Source organism: Vigna umbellata, chromosome 4 (assembly GCF_029865625.1).
Source record: "Vigna umbellata cultivar VRB3 chromosome 4, Vumbellata_1.0, whole genome shotgun sequence".
Lineage (NCBI taxonomy): Eukaryota > Viridiplantae > Streptophyta > Magnoliopsida > Fabales > Fabaceae > Vigna > Vigna umbellata.
In genome coordinates, this window is record NC_142168.1 from 26,120,778 (window position 1) to 26,143,193 (window position 22,416).

Sequence of the window (22,416 nt, forward strand, 5' to 3'; positions counted from 1 at the left end):
ATGGCGTCGTTGTGGAGGGAAATAGCGGACCTGGTGTTTCGCGGTATGGTGGTCTTTGTTCATCAGCGTCCTCATGGGCACTAGGGTGGTATATCGCATTGGGTAATGATTTATGTTTCTGCTTTGCAGGTGGATGGCGACGTTTTGCTGGTTCACGGGTTGAGGGTTTCGGCTTCTGTTCTTCTATGTGGGCTTGCGAATTGGGGGTGGTCCTGAGTTCGCATTTGGGTTAGGATTTTATTTGGAAATTTCTAATCTTGTTTTCTGTCTTTGCGATCTGAGAAGGTGAGGTTTTTGTTTTATTATTATTCTTGGGGGTATGGTCTTCTTTCTCTGCTAGGTGGATAATTTTTTGAGGTGTTAATCAATTGGTAATGTTGCATTATTGGGTTTTGTACCGTAGGGTTCCTTAGCTAATGAAAGAGGTGTTTGAGTTGTGAGGGTTGGTGCTTGTGGTTTTTGAAAAAGTTGGGCGTTGTAGGAAGAGCAAAAGAGAGAAAAGAAAAAGATCAGATTTCATAGTCATGTCACCACGGAGTTAACTTCGTTTATGCCAATTTAACGGAAGGGATTTCATTGATACAATTTATACCACATTGGTACCAAATAGAGGCATTTTTAAAAGCGGGTACTAACGAGCAAAAACACTCTTAATGTGGGGATAAAAAAGCAATTAAGCCTAATATATATGATTTTAATTTGATTTCGCATAACAATACTCATATTTATTGTGTTTTTAAGAATGATTATAAACTTTTTAATATGCATATATCATGTATTGTATTATATTATTTTTAAAACAAAACATATTGACATATCAAATACGTGTCATATTCAATACATGTATCATATCTATGTATCATAGATTAACAATGAAGAAATAGATTGAGCGACTTATTCATATTAAAAATTTTAAATAAATAATCGAAATGACTTAGGAAATAAGACAATTAAATGGTATACTTATTATATGTTAGATTTCCTTTTGAGTAACCTATGTATTTTGTTATCATTTCGAATTGGATAATCCATTAATCCAATTGATAGAAAATTATCAATGGATCTATTTTTTTTACTTTTACTAGAGATTCAGAATATATGGACTCTCTCTAAAACACCTTATATCAATGAAATTTATCACTATTTTAGCTATGTTATCAACTGAACAGATTAGTCGAGAATCTAAATTATTTTATTTTCTTATACTAGAAATGTATAGCGGTCAACTAGGAACATTTTCTTCTAAAAACATTTTACTTTTTTCCAACATGTGAGAATTAAAATTAATTCTCATTTATCTACTTTCTTCTATGTGGGGTGAAAAAAACACGTTTGTATTCAATTACAAAATTTATTTTATACAATGCAGAAAGTTATGTCTTTTTTATTACTGGGAATTCCAAGTATGAATTTATGTAGTTATAATAAACCAACATTAAATTTTGAATTTTGAATCATTAATTAATCAATCATATCTCGTGGCACTTAAAAATACATATTTTTTTAACATAACTAGACAACAATCTAAGTTGAATAAATTAAGATGGAATAAACTAATTAAGAACTTAAGCAAATATTAAGGTGAAATGACACACAAATAGCAGTGGATGGGGACAAGTTTCATTATCTCATCCTTATTCTTTTAGCAAAATTTCATACTTTATTTCCAAAGTAAAATTTTATACACCCTCGTTTGTAGAAGAAGGAAGAGATAAATGTTACCTTTGTAGCTTTTTCATTTCATTAACGTTTTCACCCAAGTCAAATGTTCTTCCTCTTTCTCATTTAATTTTATCTTCATTTTATCATCCTTTTCAAAATCTAATTGCACCATGGTGAAATTGAGAAGTTAAGGAATGTATTGAATCAATCAGATTCAAAAATAAAGTAAGTTTTTATATACCTTAGAAAATCACTCTTCTCTAGTTTTCTTATTGTTTTAGTTATCAATCTTAGTGGGGTTAGTTGAAGAAAGTGGTCCTCTCAACTTGATTTACTATAGATTGAGTTTTTGTCTTTTTTGGATAACTTGCTCAAGGTTCTAATTGTGAGAGGTGAGGTTTCTTGAGTTGAGGGAGATTAACTTTGAGGAAAAACTATTTTTAAGGTAAGAAAAGGTAGTTGAGATTTTAAAATATTATAGTTTCATATTTGTAGTGGTTTAAGGATAAACATGTGTTAATGCATATTATTATGGGATAAATTGGTTACATTGTTGTTGATTGAATTCGACTATTATTATTCTTGGATTTTGTTCTTTGTTTATTTCATTAAGCATGAATGATTTGATCTATTATAATTTGCTATAATCAGGATGAGAGTGTGCTAAATATTGGGGCGGGGGGTGGGTGAGTGGGTGGGGGTGAAAAGGTGGGGCTAGATGGGTGGATGTATGTGTGGGGAGGGGAGGTGTATGTGTGCGTGTGCATGTGTTTGTGTTTGTGTGAAAGTATTTGTGTGTTTATCTTTGTGTGTGTATGTGTGTGTATGTTTCTCTGTCTTTGTGTGTATGTTTGTGTGTGTTAAGAGGCAAGGGCTTGTTATGCTCTCAACTTGAGGGTAACACTGTATACACCTTTGTCTAACCCGAACTACATTAGCATCCTATCCTAGTAGTCGAGCAGCTTGCCCCACTTTAGATACACAATCGACCTTCCTTCGATGAGTTAATGCAACATTGTACCTTAGGGGTTTTATCCTCCCAAGCCACTAAGGTCGATCGTATTACGTCTGAGCAGGCTATGAGCATATTGAAAATTCCTTCAACGAAACGTAGATCTATTCTCTTAGTGCCCGACTAACATGTCAAGCATTGACCCAACTTTCCTATGTTGTCACATTTTCATCCTTTCACAGGCCAAACTCGTGGCTTAAAGAAAGCAAAAGTATGAAAAATAATGTTGGTACTCGTGGGTATCCACAGGTAAAATCCGCTACAGGTATTTAGTACATGCGGGTAAGAGGTATTTGCGGGTAGCGGGTATTTTAATACCTGCTTGTTAACGGGTCGGGTCTCACATTATCAGTACCCGCGGGTACCCATTACCCGTTTGAATAATGAAATTACAATTTTATCCCATTAGTTTGTTTTTCCAACTGTTTAATTTTCATTAAAAATGGGCTAAGGCCCAATGGTGGCACAGAGCACATTCTGATTTGTAAATCCAACACAATGTATGTCCGATGGTGGCATAGAGCGTGTTCTGATAGCACGGACACGGTTATTGCACAAATGCATAAAGAGGCAAAACAATAAAACCTAATTTAAACCTAAGGATAAATTACATGTTAACGAACGGGTAATAGGTACCCACGGGTATCAACTATCCGCAACGAGTTTTTTCCATAGATACCTGCGAGCACGAGTTTTTGTCATCCCTAGCTAGGATCATGAGAAAAAAATCTTTGAGATCTCCTAAACTTCGTCGAGTTGGATGACCCCAATCACGACTTATTTGACCTCAATGAGCTCTTTATTGACCAAGTAGAAGCAAAACACATACAACATTCTATACCTTACAAACCAGAAAATCTTTAAAAGAGGGTTTTACTACCCCTTTACTCCAATGTCTTGACCAAGAACGAGTCCAATACATACTAGCCAAGATACATCATGCCATATGCGGTATGAATTTTGTGGCTCGGTGCATGGTCAAAAGAATACTAAGAAATTGGTACTACTGGCCCACTCTAAGAAGGGATGCTCGTGAGTACATTACAAAATTTCAGGAATGTCAATAATTCAATCCATTGCACTGAGTTCCCCTTGAGAAGCTACACATAATAACCTCTCCTTGGCCATTTTCCACATCAGAGGTTGACATACTAGGCATTTTTCCCTTAGCAAAACGACAAGTAAAATTTTTCATTGTAGTTATAGACTATTTTACTAAGTGGATATAAGTGGAACCACTTGCTACCATCTTGGCTCAACAAGTGCAAAAGCTTTGTTGGAGAAATATTTTATGTCGTCATGGACTGCCACATTCCATAATCATTGATAATGACTAACAATTCATCAATGTTGGTTTTGAATGATTCCTCAACCAACTCGGCATAAAACACAGGCTCTCATCAGTGGAGCACCCTAAATCAAACAAGCAGGTCGAAGTCGCCAACAAAGTCATCCTTACTGATCTAAAAAAGAAGTTGGGAAAAGCCAAATGGCTTTGGACTGAGGAGATATCAGCCATATTATGGTGTTACCATTGCACCCCACAATCATCAACAAAAGAAACACCTTTTCTTTTAGCCGATGGCACTAAATCATGATACTAGTAGAGCTTGGTGAGACTTCCTATAGATGAAAACATTTTAGCGATACACACAAAGATGAAAACCTATGAGCTGAACTAAATCTCATACATGAGATATGAGAAGAAACCTGTGTGAGAAAAGCAACAGTCAAAGAGCAGCTTAACGCCACAATACCCGAGTTCGAGAAAGGTCCTTCCAAAAGGGAGATATAGTCTAGAGAATGCTCAACAATGCCCGCAAAACTGGAGGTAAACTTGTCCCCAATTAGGAAGGTCCCTTCTGCGTGACAGATTCTCTCCAAAATGATGCCTACAAGTTAGAGAAACTCGAACGAAAGCTCGTTCCAAGACCATGGAACGCCACACACTTAAATATATATAGTTATATGAGTCTTTTTCCTTTCATCTTTACTTTTCTTTTGACTTTAAAGATGTAATATGAGGACGTGTGTAAAGTTTTTCCTTCGACCGAATTGTTTCCTTAAGTTGGGTTTTATCAAGCAAGATTTTAATGAGGCACACCTTGATCTCTAATAAAAATCCTTTTTTTATTCATATTAATGTTTCTCAACATTCCATAGAAGACCACTGAGATGGCACCAGAGTTACTAGATTGTAACATGAGAAAAAACCACGAAGTTGACACTCGAGTTACTAAATTGTAACGTGAAAAAGGACTATGGAGTTGTTACTCAAGTTACTAGATTGTAACATGAAGAAAGACCATGAAGTTCGCACTCAAATTACTATGTAACTTTAGAAAAGACCATGGAGATGGCACTCAAGTTACTAGATTGTAACTTGAGAAAAGACCACGGAGTTGGCGCTCGAGTTACTATTTTGTAACATGAGAAAAGACTAGGTATTTAGCACCCAAGTTATTAGATTATAACATGAGAAAAGACTTGATCAAAGCAAAACATCAAAGGTCATCAAAGCAAGGCAAGTCGTCAAGTCAATCAAACAAAGAAAACACCTAGTTAATTGAACACTAGACCGGGTACACGATGAACTCAACATTTCAATATCTAAGTACAAAAACAACAGCAACTTCGCATTACAATACCTGAATCCCCTCCTCCGGAAGAACCCAGCACTTGTCGATCTGTTGACCCCAAAGCTACCTTCGTCCTTTGCTTGCTAGAATTCAAAAGTTAGTTCGTCAGGATTTTTGCTGACTTCTACACACAAGTCGTCCATCTCGATCTTCACCTTGGTCATTTTCACTTGAAGATTCATTTGAAGATTCTTTAATTTTTCCTCATTCCTTTTAGTTGGCACACCTCTAAGTTTTCGCTCGTCAATTTCTAATCGACCTTCAAATACAGGTCGACCCAATCAACCACCTCGGTCTTCACCTCGATCACTTTCACTTCCTTCTACAATAGGCAATTTCAAGAGAGGACAAGAAACGTGAGGGCAAGAAATTCAAGGACAAGCTCAAAAAAGATTAAAAATGACGTGAGAAATACTCGAAGAGAGCATTCAAAGTGAAGTAACGATAAAGAAATTCACTATAGAAACAAGTTTAAAGTCATCATCAGTTTGGCCAAAAATAAACATCAATCTACCCAAACCAACAAAAGTCGCCTAAAGCCGGCAACACCTAATTAAACCTACCAAAGTCGACAGCCTAGCATAAAGCTTTCTTAAAGTCAATAACACAAGATGGGAGGATTATTCTTACATAGTGACTTTTAAACGAGCTTGATTGAATGACCAATTTACAAGCCAAACAATATATGAGCTTGGTCGAATGGCCAAACAATATGAGCTTGGTCAAATGGTCAATCCACCTGCAAGCTCAATTGAATGGTAAAACAATATATGAGTTTGGCCTAATGGCCAATCCACCTGCAAACTCTACAAGTCGGCAGAGCCCTACCACAAGAACGATCTCGAGTCTTGCTTAAGCTAAATCAAAATTTCAAAAATAGAGGGACTTATGTACATATCCAACCCAAATGTGCTAAGCGGCACAACCCAACAAGGGTCCATTACTAAATCTTAGTAGTTTTATTATATCTTTTAATAGTCATTAAATGTCGTTTAATAGCATGTCTCTAACATATATATTCCCTATTTAAATCATATAACTCAAGACCCTATAAATAAATATGGTATTTCCTAAGGAAATATACTTTGAAACTCATATTTGCTATTTCATACTTAAAAGATCCAACTCTCTTACTAACTTGAGCGTTGAAGGATCTTTTGTTGGTGGATCTTCCCCTTGTTGAAACAATACCGTCTAGAGAGATCAATTCGCCTAACATCTTTGGTTATGAAGTTTAACAAATAACATTAAACGAAATATCATCTTAGGAAGAAGAGTTTATGAAGAAATTGCACATAGACACAACCTGGGAAAACATAGATATATCCTTGAGTAATCACAAGAGAGAGTGTCTGAAAATTAGGCAACAAACAACATCTATCAGATAGAATCATCCAGATGACTATTTGTTCAAGAGATAGAAACCAAAAGATTTAGGCTCAAATAATCTAGAAGTGTCTAGCAAAAACACTGAAAACCTAAGAAAACTTAAACCAAAAGTGTCTAAGTGCTAATTTGAAAAGTCTTATCATAAGAGATATAGCAAACAACTTTTTCCCATACTATAAGGATCAACAAGTGAAACGTCTGATTAATGAGAAGAGTTCCCAAGAACACCTTGTAAAACAATAGGCTTAAATGATCAAGAAGAAAAGTGGTTTGCAAAGCTATTGGCTTAAAGAAAGAAATGAGTTAAAACGATATGACGCACTCTCAAATAGAAGTGTCTGATAAGTAGGAAAAAGCTACATAAAATTGTGAGACACTGTTCTTAAAATATAAACACATTCACAAAGTGATGAGTGAAAAAGTTTATAAGAGAATCTTGTAAAACAATAAGCATGAGAAGCTATTAAGCACAAATATGTTTTACAAAGATAATTTTCAACAAGCATCGTCTAAGGAAGACATGCAAAAATATCAAGATAAGTTCTCCTATGCTGAAACTAACATATTTATCCTTGATAAGAACAAAACATTGAAAGCTTAAACATTGCATATTCAATCAGTGTTAACGAGAGAAAAGAGCTAAAGCAAAGACATCATCTAATGAATATAAGCTCTAAACAATGAGACGTAGTCTTAAATATGTTATTAATAGAAACATCTTATATAAGAAACAATATGATGAAAAGCGTGCAAAACAAACAAATCTTAATAATGTTTTTCATTCACAAGCGTCTAAATGCTTTGTATCGTTTGTCAATATTTGAACATTGAACTAAATTAGATACATTTATTATTGACATGACATATGATAAAATGTTTATATAAATGTTCAAAACATTAAATGTCCATTAATGCATGTTGTGCAAAGTGCTATTTAACGTATATAAATGTTCAGAACAAATGCACACATTGGATAAAGACATTGAGAGAAGAAGATATCATTTTGGGAATGTTTATATTTAAGACTTTTGCTAAGTTGTGCCTCAATAAAAACTTTGATAAAGCATTATACAAGAATGTGTGTGTGTGTTGGGGGCTAAAGACCATACATTTTACAATGGACATTTACATCCACATGAATTAAACCCGTGGAAATAATGAATTTGTTGTTCAGTAAAGTACATCAACTTATTTGAATAAATGTTATGTCTCATTCATATGATGAGGTCTACTATAAATTATGACAATAATAAAGTAAAGTATGTTTATTTTTAAAATACCTCTTAATAAACCTAATAACAATTACTTTACGGGTATGACTCACAAATCACCTTTTGGGGTTGACTTAATGAGTCTGATGGTAGGGCTAACATTTTGAGACATGAGTAAGTCTTTAAATGATACTCATAAAATAAGATAGATGTATAAGGTCATAATGTACTATGGAACTTAAAATGAACACATTGTATGTGTTATTTACTAATTAAGTCTCTATATTTTTTTGGGTGGAAGTTTATAAGTACTAGGTATAATAGTCAAAGTAGGAATGTTTCTTGTGCTAAAATACTAACATTTTATTTTGTTTTACTTTTTAAATTTGGTGGGAGATTGCTGAAAATATTCAATATAATTTAAAAAATAAATAAATTATCCTTTTGTTATTCAAACTTTTATGAACTATTAATTTTGTGGTAAATGTTGTATGTAGATGGACAATTTTCTAATTTTATTACATTCATTTTGGTTTTATTAGATTTATTAGTATTTACTGTAATAATACACAACAACTCATATAATCATATTTAACTATGTTGGATTATCACTATTTGAATCAAAATTATTATTATAAATAAAACATATTTACATGAGAAAAATACACATGTTGGACTATCATTATTTAAATCAGAATTATTATTATTATAAATAAAACATATTTTCATGAGAAAAATACACAACGACTCGTATAAATGTTTTTGTCTTATATTTTATATTATCTTTTAAAATATTTATGTTCACAAGATTCATATATCTTTTTTTATTTACATATTATTATATCTTGAAAAATAAGTGCATATTATTATATCTTATCCTATATCACAAATTTAACCTTATTTGTTATAAGAATTATTTGGCTTCATCAAATTTTTTTTATAATATCTCTAGTTATTAATTTTGGTTTTGTCTAACAAAAAGTTCAAGAAATATACTTTCAAACTGTTTTTCCTAATGCCAAAATCATATTCATGTGAAAAAATTATTTGCATGAAAGGGCGTAAATTTAAACATTTATTAGGATAAATTCATTGTTGTTTTTGGACATTTTAACTTACATCGTAAACTTAACCATCTTATTAAAACTCTGCATTAATCTCCCAATACGTGACATGTCATGTAAAGGACACAATATCACAAAAAGTAGCAAACTAACATTATTAGTTAAAATAAACTTTAGAGAATAATTATGAATTTTTCGTTTTTTTAAAATCTAAACAAAAAGACATTATACACTTTAAAATTCAAATGATTATTAATCCAATCCCTTTTACTGGTCTTTCCTCCTATATTAAAGAGAAAATAAAAGGTAAAATTAAACAAATACAATGTGGTCTTTTTATTTGCCTATCAATAGTTTTATTTATTGACTAAAAATGTTAATGAATGTAATAGAAAGGTTTAATATCGGATAATGTTAATTCAGTCCTCATTTTTAAAAATGTTTGGAATATGTCTAAAGTTAGTAAAATTTGTGTCTAATTTGTCTCTTCCGTTAAGTATAACCAAACGGAGTTAGTGTGTTGATGAATAGTGTGTTAATAAAACACCATATTGAGGTTTTTTAAAGATAGGGTTTTTATATTAGGGAAAAAATTGATTTAGGGTTTTTACATCACGACGCCGACATCAACCTCTCCCTCCTCGGCGACGTCGACATCAGCCTCTCCCTCCCCGACGACGCCTTCGACCTCGTTGTCCGCGCCAAGACCGCCCTCGAACTGGCCTGCCCAAACACCGTCTCCTGCACCGACATCCTCTCTGCCGCAACTCGCGACCTTCTGACCATGCTTGGCTGCCCATTCTACCTCATTTTCCTCAGGCGTCATGACGACCGCTTCTCTTCCACCGCCTCCGTCCCCAACCACCTCCCACTCCATCCATGCCAATGTCCCAAATCACGGAAATCTTCACCCATCACGGCTTCACCCGTCACGGCTTCTCCGTGGAGGAGTTCGTCGCTCTGAGTGGGGACCACACCGTGGGATTCTCCCACTTCTCCGAATTCGTCACCAACCTCTTGAACTCCTCTTCATCTTACAACCCTCGTTTTTCTGAACCTTTATCCAAAGCTTGCACCGATTACAGAACCAACCCTACCCTTTCTGTCTTCATTTACATTATGATTCCCAACAAGTTACAATGACCCTGTTACAAGACCATTCCTGGAGGGCTTCGCCAAGGATCAAGCTAGGTTCTTTAGGGTTTTTGCCTCGACGATGCAGAAGCTGAGTCTGCTCAATGTGCAGACAAGGAGAAAGGGGGAGATCCAACGTAGGTGTGATCAAATTAATTGATTCTTTCTTCTTTTTGGAAGCTGTTGATGATTTGATGATATAAGATCTTTTGATTTAAGATGAGAATGAGAATGAAACCTCTGTTGTGTATGAATTTGATGTTTTTGAGGTTAATTATACATACATAGATTTCAGTTGTGTGAGGTGGGGAAATGGGAGAATGAAGCAATTGTCCTTGATCTTGGATAGATGAATCTGAGTTATGGTTTTTGAATGTAATATTATAAGATTTAATTAATAAAGTTTCTCATTTTGATCTGTTTTCTCAGAATTCATGTAGTTTTGAGATTGCATACAAATTGGTGTGGAGTGATTGAATATGGATTCTAGGTTAAACAAGAAGAAGAAGACCCAATTATGTAAGAAAGTAACACGTAAGAATGTACAAAACAATATATTGACACGTTATCAATAACTAGTGTCGAATCATCAACACACTAACTCCGTTTGGTTATATTTAACGAAAGGAACAAATTAGACACAAATCAATACTTTTAAAAATAAAGATTGAATTGATATTATCCGACTGTGGAAACCAGAGGATATTAAACCTAATAGAAACTATGCTAATTTTATATACTTACAGACTAAACATGAAAAAATCTCTTTCACTCATCCATTCCCTTCAATTAAAACTCCTTTTACTTGAATAGCAGACTTTACATTTTTAATTTAGAGTCAATTTCTTTTGTCACAAATTAGACTTAACATCACAATTACACTTGGCTTCATTTTTCCTGTAACCGTCTCACATTATGTGTTAACGTATTTGAAACACTTCCGAGGCTTATACATGACCCAGTTTGAGAACTTCAGCAAGACATCATGATTTCTATTAGCAGGTGACAGTGCTGTCAGTGGCATTTTATTAAGTTTGAGATAAAAAAATTTAAGTGCCGTATAAAAAGCTTACTGCTCTTTTCAATAGTCCAATACACTTGCAGGACAAAGATGTCAAATAAAACCCTAAAACACCTAACGGATTCCAAGTCCAATCGAAATCAATGAAAAGAAAATGACAGGAAAATCAAGAGAGAAAAAACAGCATCTATTAAAAGTATCCTGTACAAAACTAAAACATTTCAACAAAAGACATGCCAATTACATGACCCAGTTGTGTTAGTCATGCCTTCCAGCCAAAACCCATTTCATCATCAAGATCACTGTTAAAGAAGGGGTTATCCGCGAACTCATGGCCAATGTCCTGAACCACATCTTGCAAATGTAGACTTTGCGGCATATCAGATGTTCTTGGGTTGAATCCACTGTTACCAGCAGCGGCAGAAGAATCACTGTTTGAAGCTGTTTTGAAGCTATTATTCCTCGAAATGGGTCCATTGTTTCGTGGAACATTGGCAGAACCTCCGCTTACGGATGGAGTATTGCCCCCAAAACCCAATGCATTCTTTGCCATATTCCCATTTGCATTGGGTCCACCAAGAGGCTGTGATTGCATTCCCCCATTGTTATTTGACACTTCCTTCACTAGTTGGTGGATCATCTGCTGCTGCTGTAGAGCTTGATTTCCTTGGGACCCCGGTGAATGATTTTGTTGCAGTAAACCATTTGCGCTTAATGTGCGCTGTTGGAGGAGTTGCGGCAGCGGCAGCTGCTGCAGGGTTTGATGGGAACCTGGGAAGCCACCTACAGGCGAGTTTTGCATTGGGCCTGGAACTAGAGAAGGACCAGCTCCTTGCAAAGCAGAAGAGGAACTTGGATTAGAATTATTGAATGAGGATCCTTCGCGCTGAAGGGAGCCAGGGCTAGAATTCATTGAATTTTGCCTTATGAGAAGATTTTGGTAGTTGGTTGTAAGTGCTGAATGGGCTGACCCACTCAAAGCACCACGATTAACCACATTTTGACCGTTGTTTATCTGGTTGTTCAATCCAGGATTCATTGCCATCAGCTTATTGAGCGTGTTTCTATCAGTTGGCAGACCATGAACATTTGCCAGCTGCTCCATTTCCTGCATCTTTTGCATCTGGAGCTTTGAGGCATTTGTTAGTAGAGGATAACTTTTCAAACTCTCTGCAGGTTAAAGTTGGACCTATGTTACGAAGGCCAGTGGCAATGTAAAAGTATAATTCCAAAAGCCAAAACTTAAAACAGCTTCGTACAACTACAATAATTGAAAATATAACACAAAAGAGTAATATCGACATAAAAACAACACGCAAATTACCTATTGCCCCAACGTTTTGCTCGCCACAGATATCTATTAGGTCTTTCATGCTGTTGACAACCTCCGCAATCTGTCAACCATTGTAGCAGGTAAAAAAGGGTTGAGAAAAGACTTAGCATAACAAATGTGTGGTTTTCTCTACAGTGCTCAAGCTGTAAGAAATTTTGAATAGCATACCTGCAAACATCTCACATATCTTTTAGAAAAACCCAAGTCATTAAGCGATTGCAACTCCAACATCTTTGCAAGCTGGCGCCCTGTTGTCAACACCCTGGTGCAAATAAACATTATTTTAAGCTTTGAAGCTTGAATCCACTCTCATTGTAATTGTTAACTAGATGTTACATAAACTGTTCTAACCAGCAGATACTTTTAACCAAGCATGGCTTATAAAATGCCCAAGTAGAGAGTTTGGTTGACAAAAGGGAAATAGATTCTCAATTTCTAATCTATATTTAAAATGCCATGAGAAGCTCTTAATCTTGAATAAACTCAATGTAAAAATATGAATGCCAGACTTGGGATCTCTGTATATAAAAAAAATGTTATTTCTGTGATGCAGGGCACCAGAATGCAACCAAAATGCCAACGGGGAAAATCTTATACCGTAAGATCTTCCTACCGTATTTTTTTCCTCTCATTTTTCCCATGGTTATACATTAGGATTGCAATTCAGTAAGTCCAATAAAAGTGAAAAAACATAGTTTGCACCAAGTTGTTCATCCATCTATCAACCAAACTCAAGTATGCACCATTCCAAGAATACACATCGCACAAGTGTGCAATGAAGAGAAATACACAGACTGAGAAGGATTTGCTTAAAACACCAAACATCAAGTTACAACAATGCATTATTAACTTACACGTTGCTTTTTGTTTGCAAATCTTGTTGAGAAACCCCATCTGCCCCACTTTCAGCAATTGTACTCTGGCACTTTTGGGCTACATGTACTAACTGGTTGACCTGCAAATTTGCGAATCATATGAATTACAGCCAAATCAATACCTCTATATTGCCATCCAATCAACCTTCAAAAAGGTGAGCAATTTTAAGCCTTGCCACTGGGCATTTAAACCTTTCAACTTTAATTTCCTTGATCTCCCCTTCATGAAATTAGAAGGGAAGTTTCATTGACGCCTATCAATTTCCCTGCCCAAATTTCAACTTACTACAGTAAAGTTCACCAAATTGTACTTCGGCATTCAGTCCTGATGAATATAATGGAAGAATTCAAGCATGTAAAGAGTTAATTATGCAACAAGCATGCATATGAAGAAGTTTTTGTGCAGAAAAATTCTGAACATGCAAAGTAGACTACTTTAGGGAAGTCCCTACACTCCCAAATACCAATCAAACCAAGCAACAAATGAAGATCTACATAACAAATATTCTACCAAATAGCATCATCGTCTATTAAAAACAACGAATGACTGCAAAAGTGAAAAGCATTCTAAAGGAAGCAGAAACACACCTGTGGTGCAACCAACCTTCGAGGAAGAAGTTCTTCATGCCGCCTTGCACAGAACTCCCAAGATAATATCTGTCCAAATTAAGAAGAATTTCAGGTCATTATTATAAAAAGAAATATTCAAATAGAAAATATACTAGCCTATAATAACAATTTTCTAACCTTCAAATCTTGACTGAATATGATGCGTAGTTGACCTTCACGCACAACTCGAAGCTGCTCATATACACTCTCTTGAACTGCTTTTGCATATTCTAACATCATTGCACCAGAAGAAAATCTTATTTCACGTGGCAAGTCCAGAAACAACAGTTCATCAATGACACCGCCAGCAAATTTGATTTCATTAAGTCTAGGTAATACTTCATAAGTTGCCTCTGTAACAAAATCCATAATAGACATATTAGATTATAAGATTTACATCAGAAATTAAAAGAAATAGCAAGCTAATTATCTAGCTTACAGATACATGCAATGCACAAATTCTGTATCTGCCACTATTGCACCCTAAGAAATGGCACCGACCAATTAAAGGTTACAGTTAATTCAGTTTATTTTTTCTTACTTGAAGGTTAAACCTAAGTAACAAAAATCAAGAATGTGATCACAGGCCACTGGTCATTTGGTCAGCACTGACTTCAGTAGCAAAATTAAACAAGCGAAATACAAAATGGAATTTTTTAACGACACTAAATTTCCATATTAACATACTATAGAATCACAACACAAGGGACAGTTTTGTTGGTTTGGTTTATAAAGCAGTTTGTTTTCTATTTGTTTTCAAAAAAATTACAGTTTAGTCTCTCTTAGTCCCTATAATTCTGCAAAACAGAACTGTAATTTTTCATCCCTAAAAGATGTGCAGTGGTCAAATTGAGTAGTTGCTAAATGTAGGGACTAACTCATAAAGATTGGGTGGCTATAAAGACCAATTGAATATTTAATCGTTACAAATATGTCATTTTTTCACTGGTTTCTGCTTTCAGAAAGTTGTATAGGAAATTAGGAAAACAACAAAACTCCAATTTATAGTTTCTTCCATAAATCTGGGAAACAGGAAATAAAGTGACACTTATGTGATTAATTATGAGAACAGGAATAAATGAAAAAAAAAACCCAGCCATACAGGCTACAATATTTCCTTTTACAAATACTTACCAAATCCCCTTCCAGATTTACAACCACATATGTCACATTGCCATGCATCCTGAACAAAGAAAAAATCCATATCAATGTATGCACTCATCAAAGATGCAATAGAACTACTAGATTAAAAGGGAAAAATGACATAGACCTAAAATAAAAAAGAAAACAAATGCAATAATTTGAAATATAACTGAGTTGGCAGATTGGCAGCATTCTTTGAATTGTCAACAATTACATGATCACGTGATACATTTAATTAAAAGTTTGAATGGAATATTTTATAAATAACTATCAGCAAATTAAGGCATCGCCCCCATTTATTATGCAACCAAGACATACTAGTCAAGGATAAATAAAAAGTGCAAAGATTTACCGTAGCTGCTTGGGGGAAAACACCAAGTGCATGATGGCCAACATTGTTATACAACGACAAACACCAACGTTTCCTTGCACGAGGAGAGTAATATTCAGCCACAAATTTTCTCCAATAAGCAATACTATTATCCTGAAAAAAACAGAAAAAATTCAAAACTAGAGTAATAACTAATGTAGAAATTAAAAAATACCCAAAGCATAAAACAATGTGCTCACATATAATTAAGCTCCTGAAAGAAAAACGAATAAACTTCATAAAGAAAACAAAACCTAGATAGATGATGTAGTGAATATAGATTTGACACTATGAATGCAGCAAATAAGCAACTCACATTTGGCCGTTGCCTTTGATGATAGAGATATTGCATCAGTCGACGAGCACAAACCCCACTGACACCATTGTCACATGGGCGCTTGACAGAAGAAGAGGGCTGCATCACTTGTTGCTGTAATTGCTGCCTATATTGCATTTGTTGTTGTTGAAGTTGTTGTTGCTGTTGTTGCTGCAAGTGCACTCGCTGTAATTGGGGCATTGACTGAAAGATTTGTTGTTGTCTCAGTCTCTGCTGTTGTTGAAATAAAGCCTGTAACTGCGGACTACGACCCTGCAATTGCATGGAATCTTGTCTTTGAAGAATCTGTTGCATGACCTGCTGCTGCTGCTGCTGCATTATATCTTCCTGCTTGATATCCAACCTAGATCTTTTGGACAGCTGAGATGCATTATTTGGATCATGAATGAAAGATCCAGGGACATGCGCACCCATATGAAGGGAAGTCGGACCAGTTTGAGACGCAGGCAACGATGTAGCACTTGCAGTACCCTGCAGCTGCTGCTGATTCTGCTGCAATTGTTGAACATTATGATCTTGATGAGAGCTCTGCTGTACTACAGAGGAACCATCGATCACTGATGAGCCCGAAATACTAATATTGTTTGACGTAAATGACATGGGTGAGGCAGGTAATCGTAAGTATGAGTCCGTATTAACACTGGCACTTCGCTGCAAATGGGGGCCACCAGAGAGAGCAGAATTTGCATCAGTGACTAAAGAACTAGCTCCAACACTTGGTGCTGAGTTTGCCACACTGTTCAAACCTACATTATTCATATCACCAGAAACCGGACCCAGGTTTGTTCGACGGGTTCCCGTAACTGTGCTAGATGAGTTAACAATAGATGAACTTAAGTGAGTGTTAACTACACTCTGTGACTGCCCATCTCCTTGAAAGAAAATTCCAGAATGTGAAGATGATTGGGTTAACCCTCCTGTCACCCGCGAAGGTGTCATGGAGGTCATCCCCCCTTGGAGACTGCAATCTGTGTAGCTCTCCACAGCCAAGCCTACTGGTATTTAAAATAGTCTAAAATAGCTCTTATACTCTACGTAACAGACAGATTACGTGTGAACCCCTGATAGTATCCAAGCTTTATTCCAAAACCTTTTACCCAACCCAATAACTCCGGTTCAACCAAATGCATCCAGAATTGTTCTTCCTTCTGAACACTGGACAATTGCTGTTTTAAATCTAACAACAAAGAAAAGAACACATGCATATTCATTAGTACAAGGAAAACTCCAGCTAAATCAAATGAAAACGACCAAACAAAGACCTGGCATGAATTTTAGAGCATGCCCGAAATTGACCAACACCCTTTTACAGAAAGAAAAATCACAAACCAAATCCTTTTTCTAGCCGCTTTACGTGCTCTTAAGAGAGGAATTCGCTTCGAAGAAAAAGTAAGGTAACAGTTAAAAATAGAAAGATGTCTAAATTCTCTCGCTTTATTTTCTCATCAGAGCTATGAGTATTCACTTTTCCATCTAAAATCAATCAGAACCCAAAGCCATCAAAAGATCAATATCATAATGATAAAATAAAATCCTATACTCTAAATTCACATAATCAAAAGCCCTAAAGCCCCAAATCAAATTCAAAAACATAACAAAGGAACCAAAAAGAACAAACTAGAACCCCAATTTCATTCCTGGCACGCACAATAATTCACAACCATCAAGAAACTGCGAAGTGACCAAAATAAGAGAATGTCCCCCAAACAATAGAAAACGCAAACCTCAAACCTAACACCACAAAAATCAAAAATGAAAATAGCAAATAATTTATAATTCTCTACACGAATTTAAAATACAAACAGAAAGGATTCACTCCAAGATCGATCAGTAACTGAAAAATTGAAAAACACCAATGAAGCTTTCAGAACAGCTCAGTGCAAAAACGAATCGTTCGGAACTACTCACAGCGAAACCGCTAGCTGAAAATAAAAAGAAAGCCAACGGAAGCGCAGTGAATTGGAATCGCAGAGAATAAGAAAAGAAAAAAAAAAAGAACGATGTGAATATCGGAGAGAGAAGAGTTTATAACAATGTGGAAATGACCGGTGAACCGATCACGCGCTATCTTTCACCTGCAGTGGCAGGTCACAAGATTCAGACACGTGTCAAGAAAGACTGTGGTGATAGTCGGTGATAAATCCGCAGCCGCTTCGAGGCATATTGCTGACGTGGCGAGTTTCAGTTGGAAGAGAGACTTTGGCATGAGAGAACCTGTGTGTAGGTTATTTCACTCACCATCCATTGTTTAGTTTTTTGTAATTTGGAGTCCAAAAGTCATTTAGTGTCTTATCTTTAATGGTGTTTATCATAATCCATTGGATTTAAAAAAAAATGTAGACAGATTAATTTTCATTTATCTTAATTGGTTTAAATTTTTTTCAAAATAAAATTTAAATATGAAAAAAAAAACTCGTGAATTTGTTCAGTTTAGATTTAATTCAGTACATGTACACCATCAAAAATTTATTTAAAATAAAATACATAATTTTATTAAAAAATAATAACGTAACTATATCGGATATCTAGGACATCTTTATCGTGATCGATTTTTCAGCTAACTAACTGAATAGATATGTTATTAAAAAGAATTCATGTATAACAATTAAAAAATATTATTTGTTTTATTTAGATATATTGGATTTTTAAATCTTATCTATCATATTCCCAACATTCAATTTAATTGGTTTTTGGTTCAATTGGATGTGATTAATTGGATGTGATTATGCTGAAAATTAAATTAAATTAAATTGATTCAATTTGGACTATGATAAGATGTACTTTAAAGTAACATTTTCATTTTCATTTATTTAAACCAAATATTATATTTTACCTGGAAGATATTGCTATAAAAGTACTTATAGTAGTCTGAAGTGACAGTTTACGCCAGTCACATAGTATAAGATCACCTGTAGTGGGCGGTCACATGTTCATTTGGAGTTTAACGGATCAGAACGCAACCGTTTATAAACGTGATTGATGATGTGGCAGCTGTTCATCGGGAAGCTCTTTCTCATATTAAGAGAAACTGTGTGTAGGTGATTATCGCTCCCAAAACGAATTTGGTTCTAAAGTTTTAGGGGGAAATTGAATTTCAACAATAGCTTTTTTTCCTTATCAAAAAACAGGACTATAATAAATATATTGAAATTATTATAAAAAAAACTTTATTTTAACTAATTTATGTGCTTTTGCTGAGTACCGGTACTTCACATCAAACTTTTTTAATTGAATTTTTTTATATTATAAACTAATAATTTAATTATAATGTATAAATAATGTGTATTTTTCTTCATTCATGAATTAATATATATTTAAAGTTATTATTAATTTTTTATAAAATAATTACTATAATCTATCTTCTCACCGAGTCAACTAAATTAATATCAAATGTACTTTCAATTGCAACTTCACTACCCACTCATTTACTAAAGACATGAGTGTTGTTGAGCCGCTTGTATCGACAATCGGTTTATAATAAATATTTTAAAGTTATGTCCATCATAATTTCTAATTAGTAGATAATATTATAAAATAAGCACTGAAAACACGTGAAATTAGATTAAAATCAAATATTTTTAAAATATAGTATTGTCATCTCACTACCAAAACATGAATTAACTCTTAATGTTATTCTTATATGTTTTAATTACTGTATAAATTTAATAAATCTCAGTTTGATTTAAGATTCCAATTTTCCTTAACAAAAAATAAGTTGTATATTACAAGGCTGGTTTTCATTTTAAAAATATTATTTTAAACTGATATAAGTATCCCAATATTACACAAGTTTAGAAAGAAATAAATAAAATATTAAAAATAGTTTTAAAAATCATTCAATTATTTTAATTAGCAATAAAGATATGAATTACAATAATCAAGTTGAACTTGAACGATAATACTTTTAGAGGTCGTTCTTTAACTGGCTTGGAAACTTTTACTTCAGATATATTTTTAATCATTTTTCGTTTTTATATAATTTTAAACACAAAAAACTAATGTAATTAATCGAAATTTAAATTTGATTTAACAAATACTAATATTGTAACACTTAGAAGATATGCAAATATAGCACACAAAGCAAAAGATCCAAGTTATTAGGTGATAACAAAAATAAGGATTCTACAACATCATGCTTAATTTAAAAGACTTACAAGGTAAAGAGATCATTAAAACAAAAGAGATATCAAGCTAGAACAAACAAATCAAAACATAAGACCAAGAACAAAAGAAACACGACCTTCCTGTGCCTAAACATAGGAAAAAACAAAAGTACAATCACCTTCCTAAAGCACGAGTGTAAAGGAAGCATGACTTCGAGGACTAAGGGGTTCATGTTCCTACTTGATCCAACAGGCCTATTAAAGAGTGTGTCCTAAAAAGGCCATTTAAGTCTTTTCATTATGGAGTAACCCAAACTTATTCTTATTTGGACCATATTTATATGTTATAATTATATCTTAATAGTTTGGTGTGTTAGTTGTTATTTATCATTATGTTACTATTTATTATATTGTTATTATACTTTTTATATAAGTACTATTTTAATAGAAACATATGCTCATGTTGATCCTATAAATATAATTAGTATTCTCCAATGAATACTTACTCTCACACTCTATGATAAACATTAATACACTTGATTATACAAAGGTCTTAACTCTTTTACTAATTTGAGCGTTAGAGAGTCTTTTCCTTTAATAGCAAGAGTCCCTTTTCAAGCAAAAGAAGCGATCAAACCATCATTAAAATCTTGTCACCTATTCGCAAGTTCATGCTCAAGATTCATATAAGATCAAGGTCATTTTTTGACGAAAGGTCATTTTTTGACGAACATAGTTTAAATACTCACTCTCACACCCTATCATAATCATTAATACACTCGATTAAACAAATATCTTAACTCTTTTACTAACTTGAACATCAAATAGCGCTTTCCATAAAGATCTCCCCTCCTCAAAAGTAATAAAACCCTTTTCAAATAAAAAAATAATTAAATCAGTATTAGAATCTTGTCATATATATATATATATATATATATATATATATATATATATATATATATATATATATATATATATATATATGCAGATACACACTCAAAATTCAAATAAGATGAAAATAGTTTTTTTACAAACATGGTTTTAATCTTTTCTGTGAAATGTCTATCATTCTATCTTTTATCATATATCATCTTAAATAAATTTAGCTCGACTTAAATTACAACCATTTTAAATTCAACAATTAAAAATAGTTTTATAATAATATAAAATATTTTTTATCAAATCTAAAATATAATTTATACATGCAAGTATTTATTCACTACAATATTCTATATATTCTCTTATGTTTTTTTTAATACAAAACCGAACACTAATAAATTTTAAATACATATAACTTATATTTATTTTTTAAATTCGGAATGTTTTGACATAATCCAACAAGAATAGTGGTTGCACAGGATTACATGGGATACCAATTTGACGCGTTGTTTTCAAGGGTATATATATGGTATTTAACTATCATAGATGATGATGTTCTCTACTGAACCGGTTGGATGGGAATGTTGAAATCTGATTGGATAGTAGAAAAGGGTGTAAGAGTTTTAATGTATGCACGGATGTGTTTTAGCATTCAGATATTTGTTGCCATTAGTGTTTCTTCTACTATTGCTATAAGTGGTTAATGGACAGAGACGTGAATAATATTAGCACGTGCAAGGTGTATGTGGCTAGTCTAACGTTGTCAATATTAAAAAGCGTGATAAGATAAGATAAAACGTGGTTGAACTAATTTATTATCTTACTCATTTTTTTATATTAAATTATTATGTGTTTTTTTAATGTGATTCATATATCACATAAATAAATATATTTTGATATATTATCTAATATAACTTTACACCAACTATGATATATTTTTAGTTTAGAAAATAAGCATAACAAATTACATTTAAATTAAAGATATAGGAATTATAAGTTGTATTATAATAATTTAGATTGATTTGTCATAATCAACACCTTTTACAAAATTGGTATTAATTAAATATGTTTCAACAAATGAAAATTTAATCTTAGTTTTTTATGTCATGATGACTTTTTGCACATAAATACTTTATAAGAGTTAAAAAAATCACTTTATTTTTCACTTTTTCATTAAAAAAATACACATAATGTATTTCTAAATATCATTTGTATTCCAAAAATCTAACTACAACTTTTTCTCGAATAAGTATAATTTCCTTTATTTTAAAATTACACAAATATATTAATAATAGAATTATAAATTCTCATAATTATTTTGATGTCTCCTTTTGTTACAATCATAGTGCAAAATTCCGTGTTTATTAATTTTGATATCTTAATTATGTAATTAAATTCTCTATAAAGTTAAAATATGTTACTTTTACAGTGAATGTCTAATGCTTCGATCATTGAGGTCATTGTATCATCTCAAGTATCACATTCTCACAAGTGATTCTAATAGCACTTACATATTCCTTTATAGCTATACTACAATATCATACATATATCACTAAAAAACATTTCTTCATTTTTTATATAATTAATCATACCTTGCATTAAGTGTTTTTCACTTAGAAAATTTTTCCTAAAAAA

The 22,416-nt window shown here is 33.4% G+C and overlaps 1 protein-coding gene and 1 pseudogene across 3 annotated transcripts; one reads left to right on the top strand and one right to left on the bottom strand.

Annotated features, from left to right (window-relative positions):
- Positions 1-10,271, top strand: LOC124834783 (peroxidase 31 pseudogene; annotated as a pseudogene).
- Positions 10,272-11,165: 894 nt separating this feature from the next.
- On the bottom strand, positions 11,166-17,836 carry LOC124834785 (putative transcriptional regulator SLK2). Of its 3 annotated transcripts, none has more exons than XM_047309576.2 (10): positions 17,708-17,836; positions 15,779-16,976; positions 15,445-15,576; positions 15,084-15,132; positions 14,088-14,302; positions 13,929-13,997; positions 13,320-13,420; positions 12,634-12,727; positions 12,457-12,526; positions 11,166-12,302 (listed from the first exon to the last, which is right to left on the bottom strand). In XM_047309576.2, exons 2-10 carry the CDS (start codon positions 16,745-16,747, stop codon positions 11,395-11,397), a joined length of 2,607 nt encoding a protein of 868 aa, XP_047165532.1. In that variant the 5' UTR covers positions 16,748-16,976; positions 17,708-17,836; the 3' UTR covers positions 11,166-11,394. The 3 variants fall into 3 exon arrangements, with proteins under 3 accessions (XP_047165532.1, XP_047165533.1, XP_087969352.1); XM_047309577.2 differs by having other exon boundaries at positions 17,635-17,783; XM_088113226.1 differs by having other exon boundaries at positions 15,779-17,774.
- Between the last annotated feature and the right edge of the window lie 4,580 nt (positions 17,837-22,416).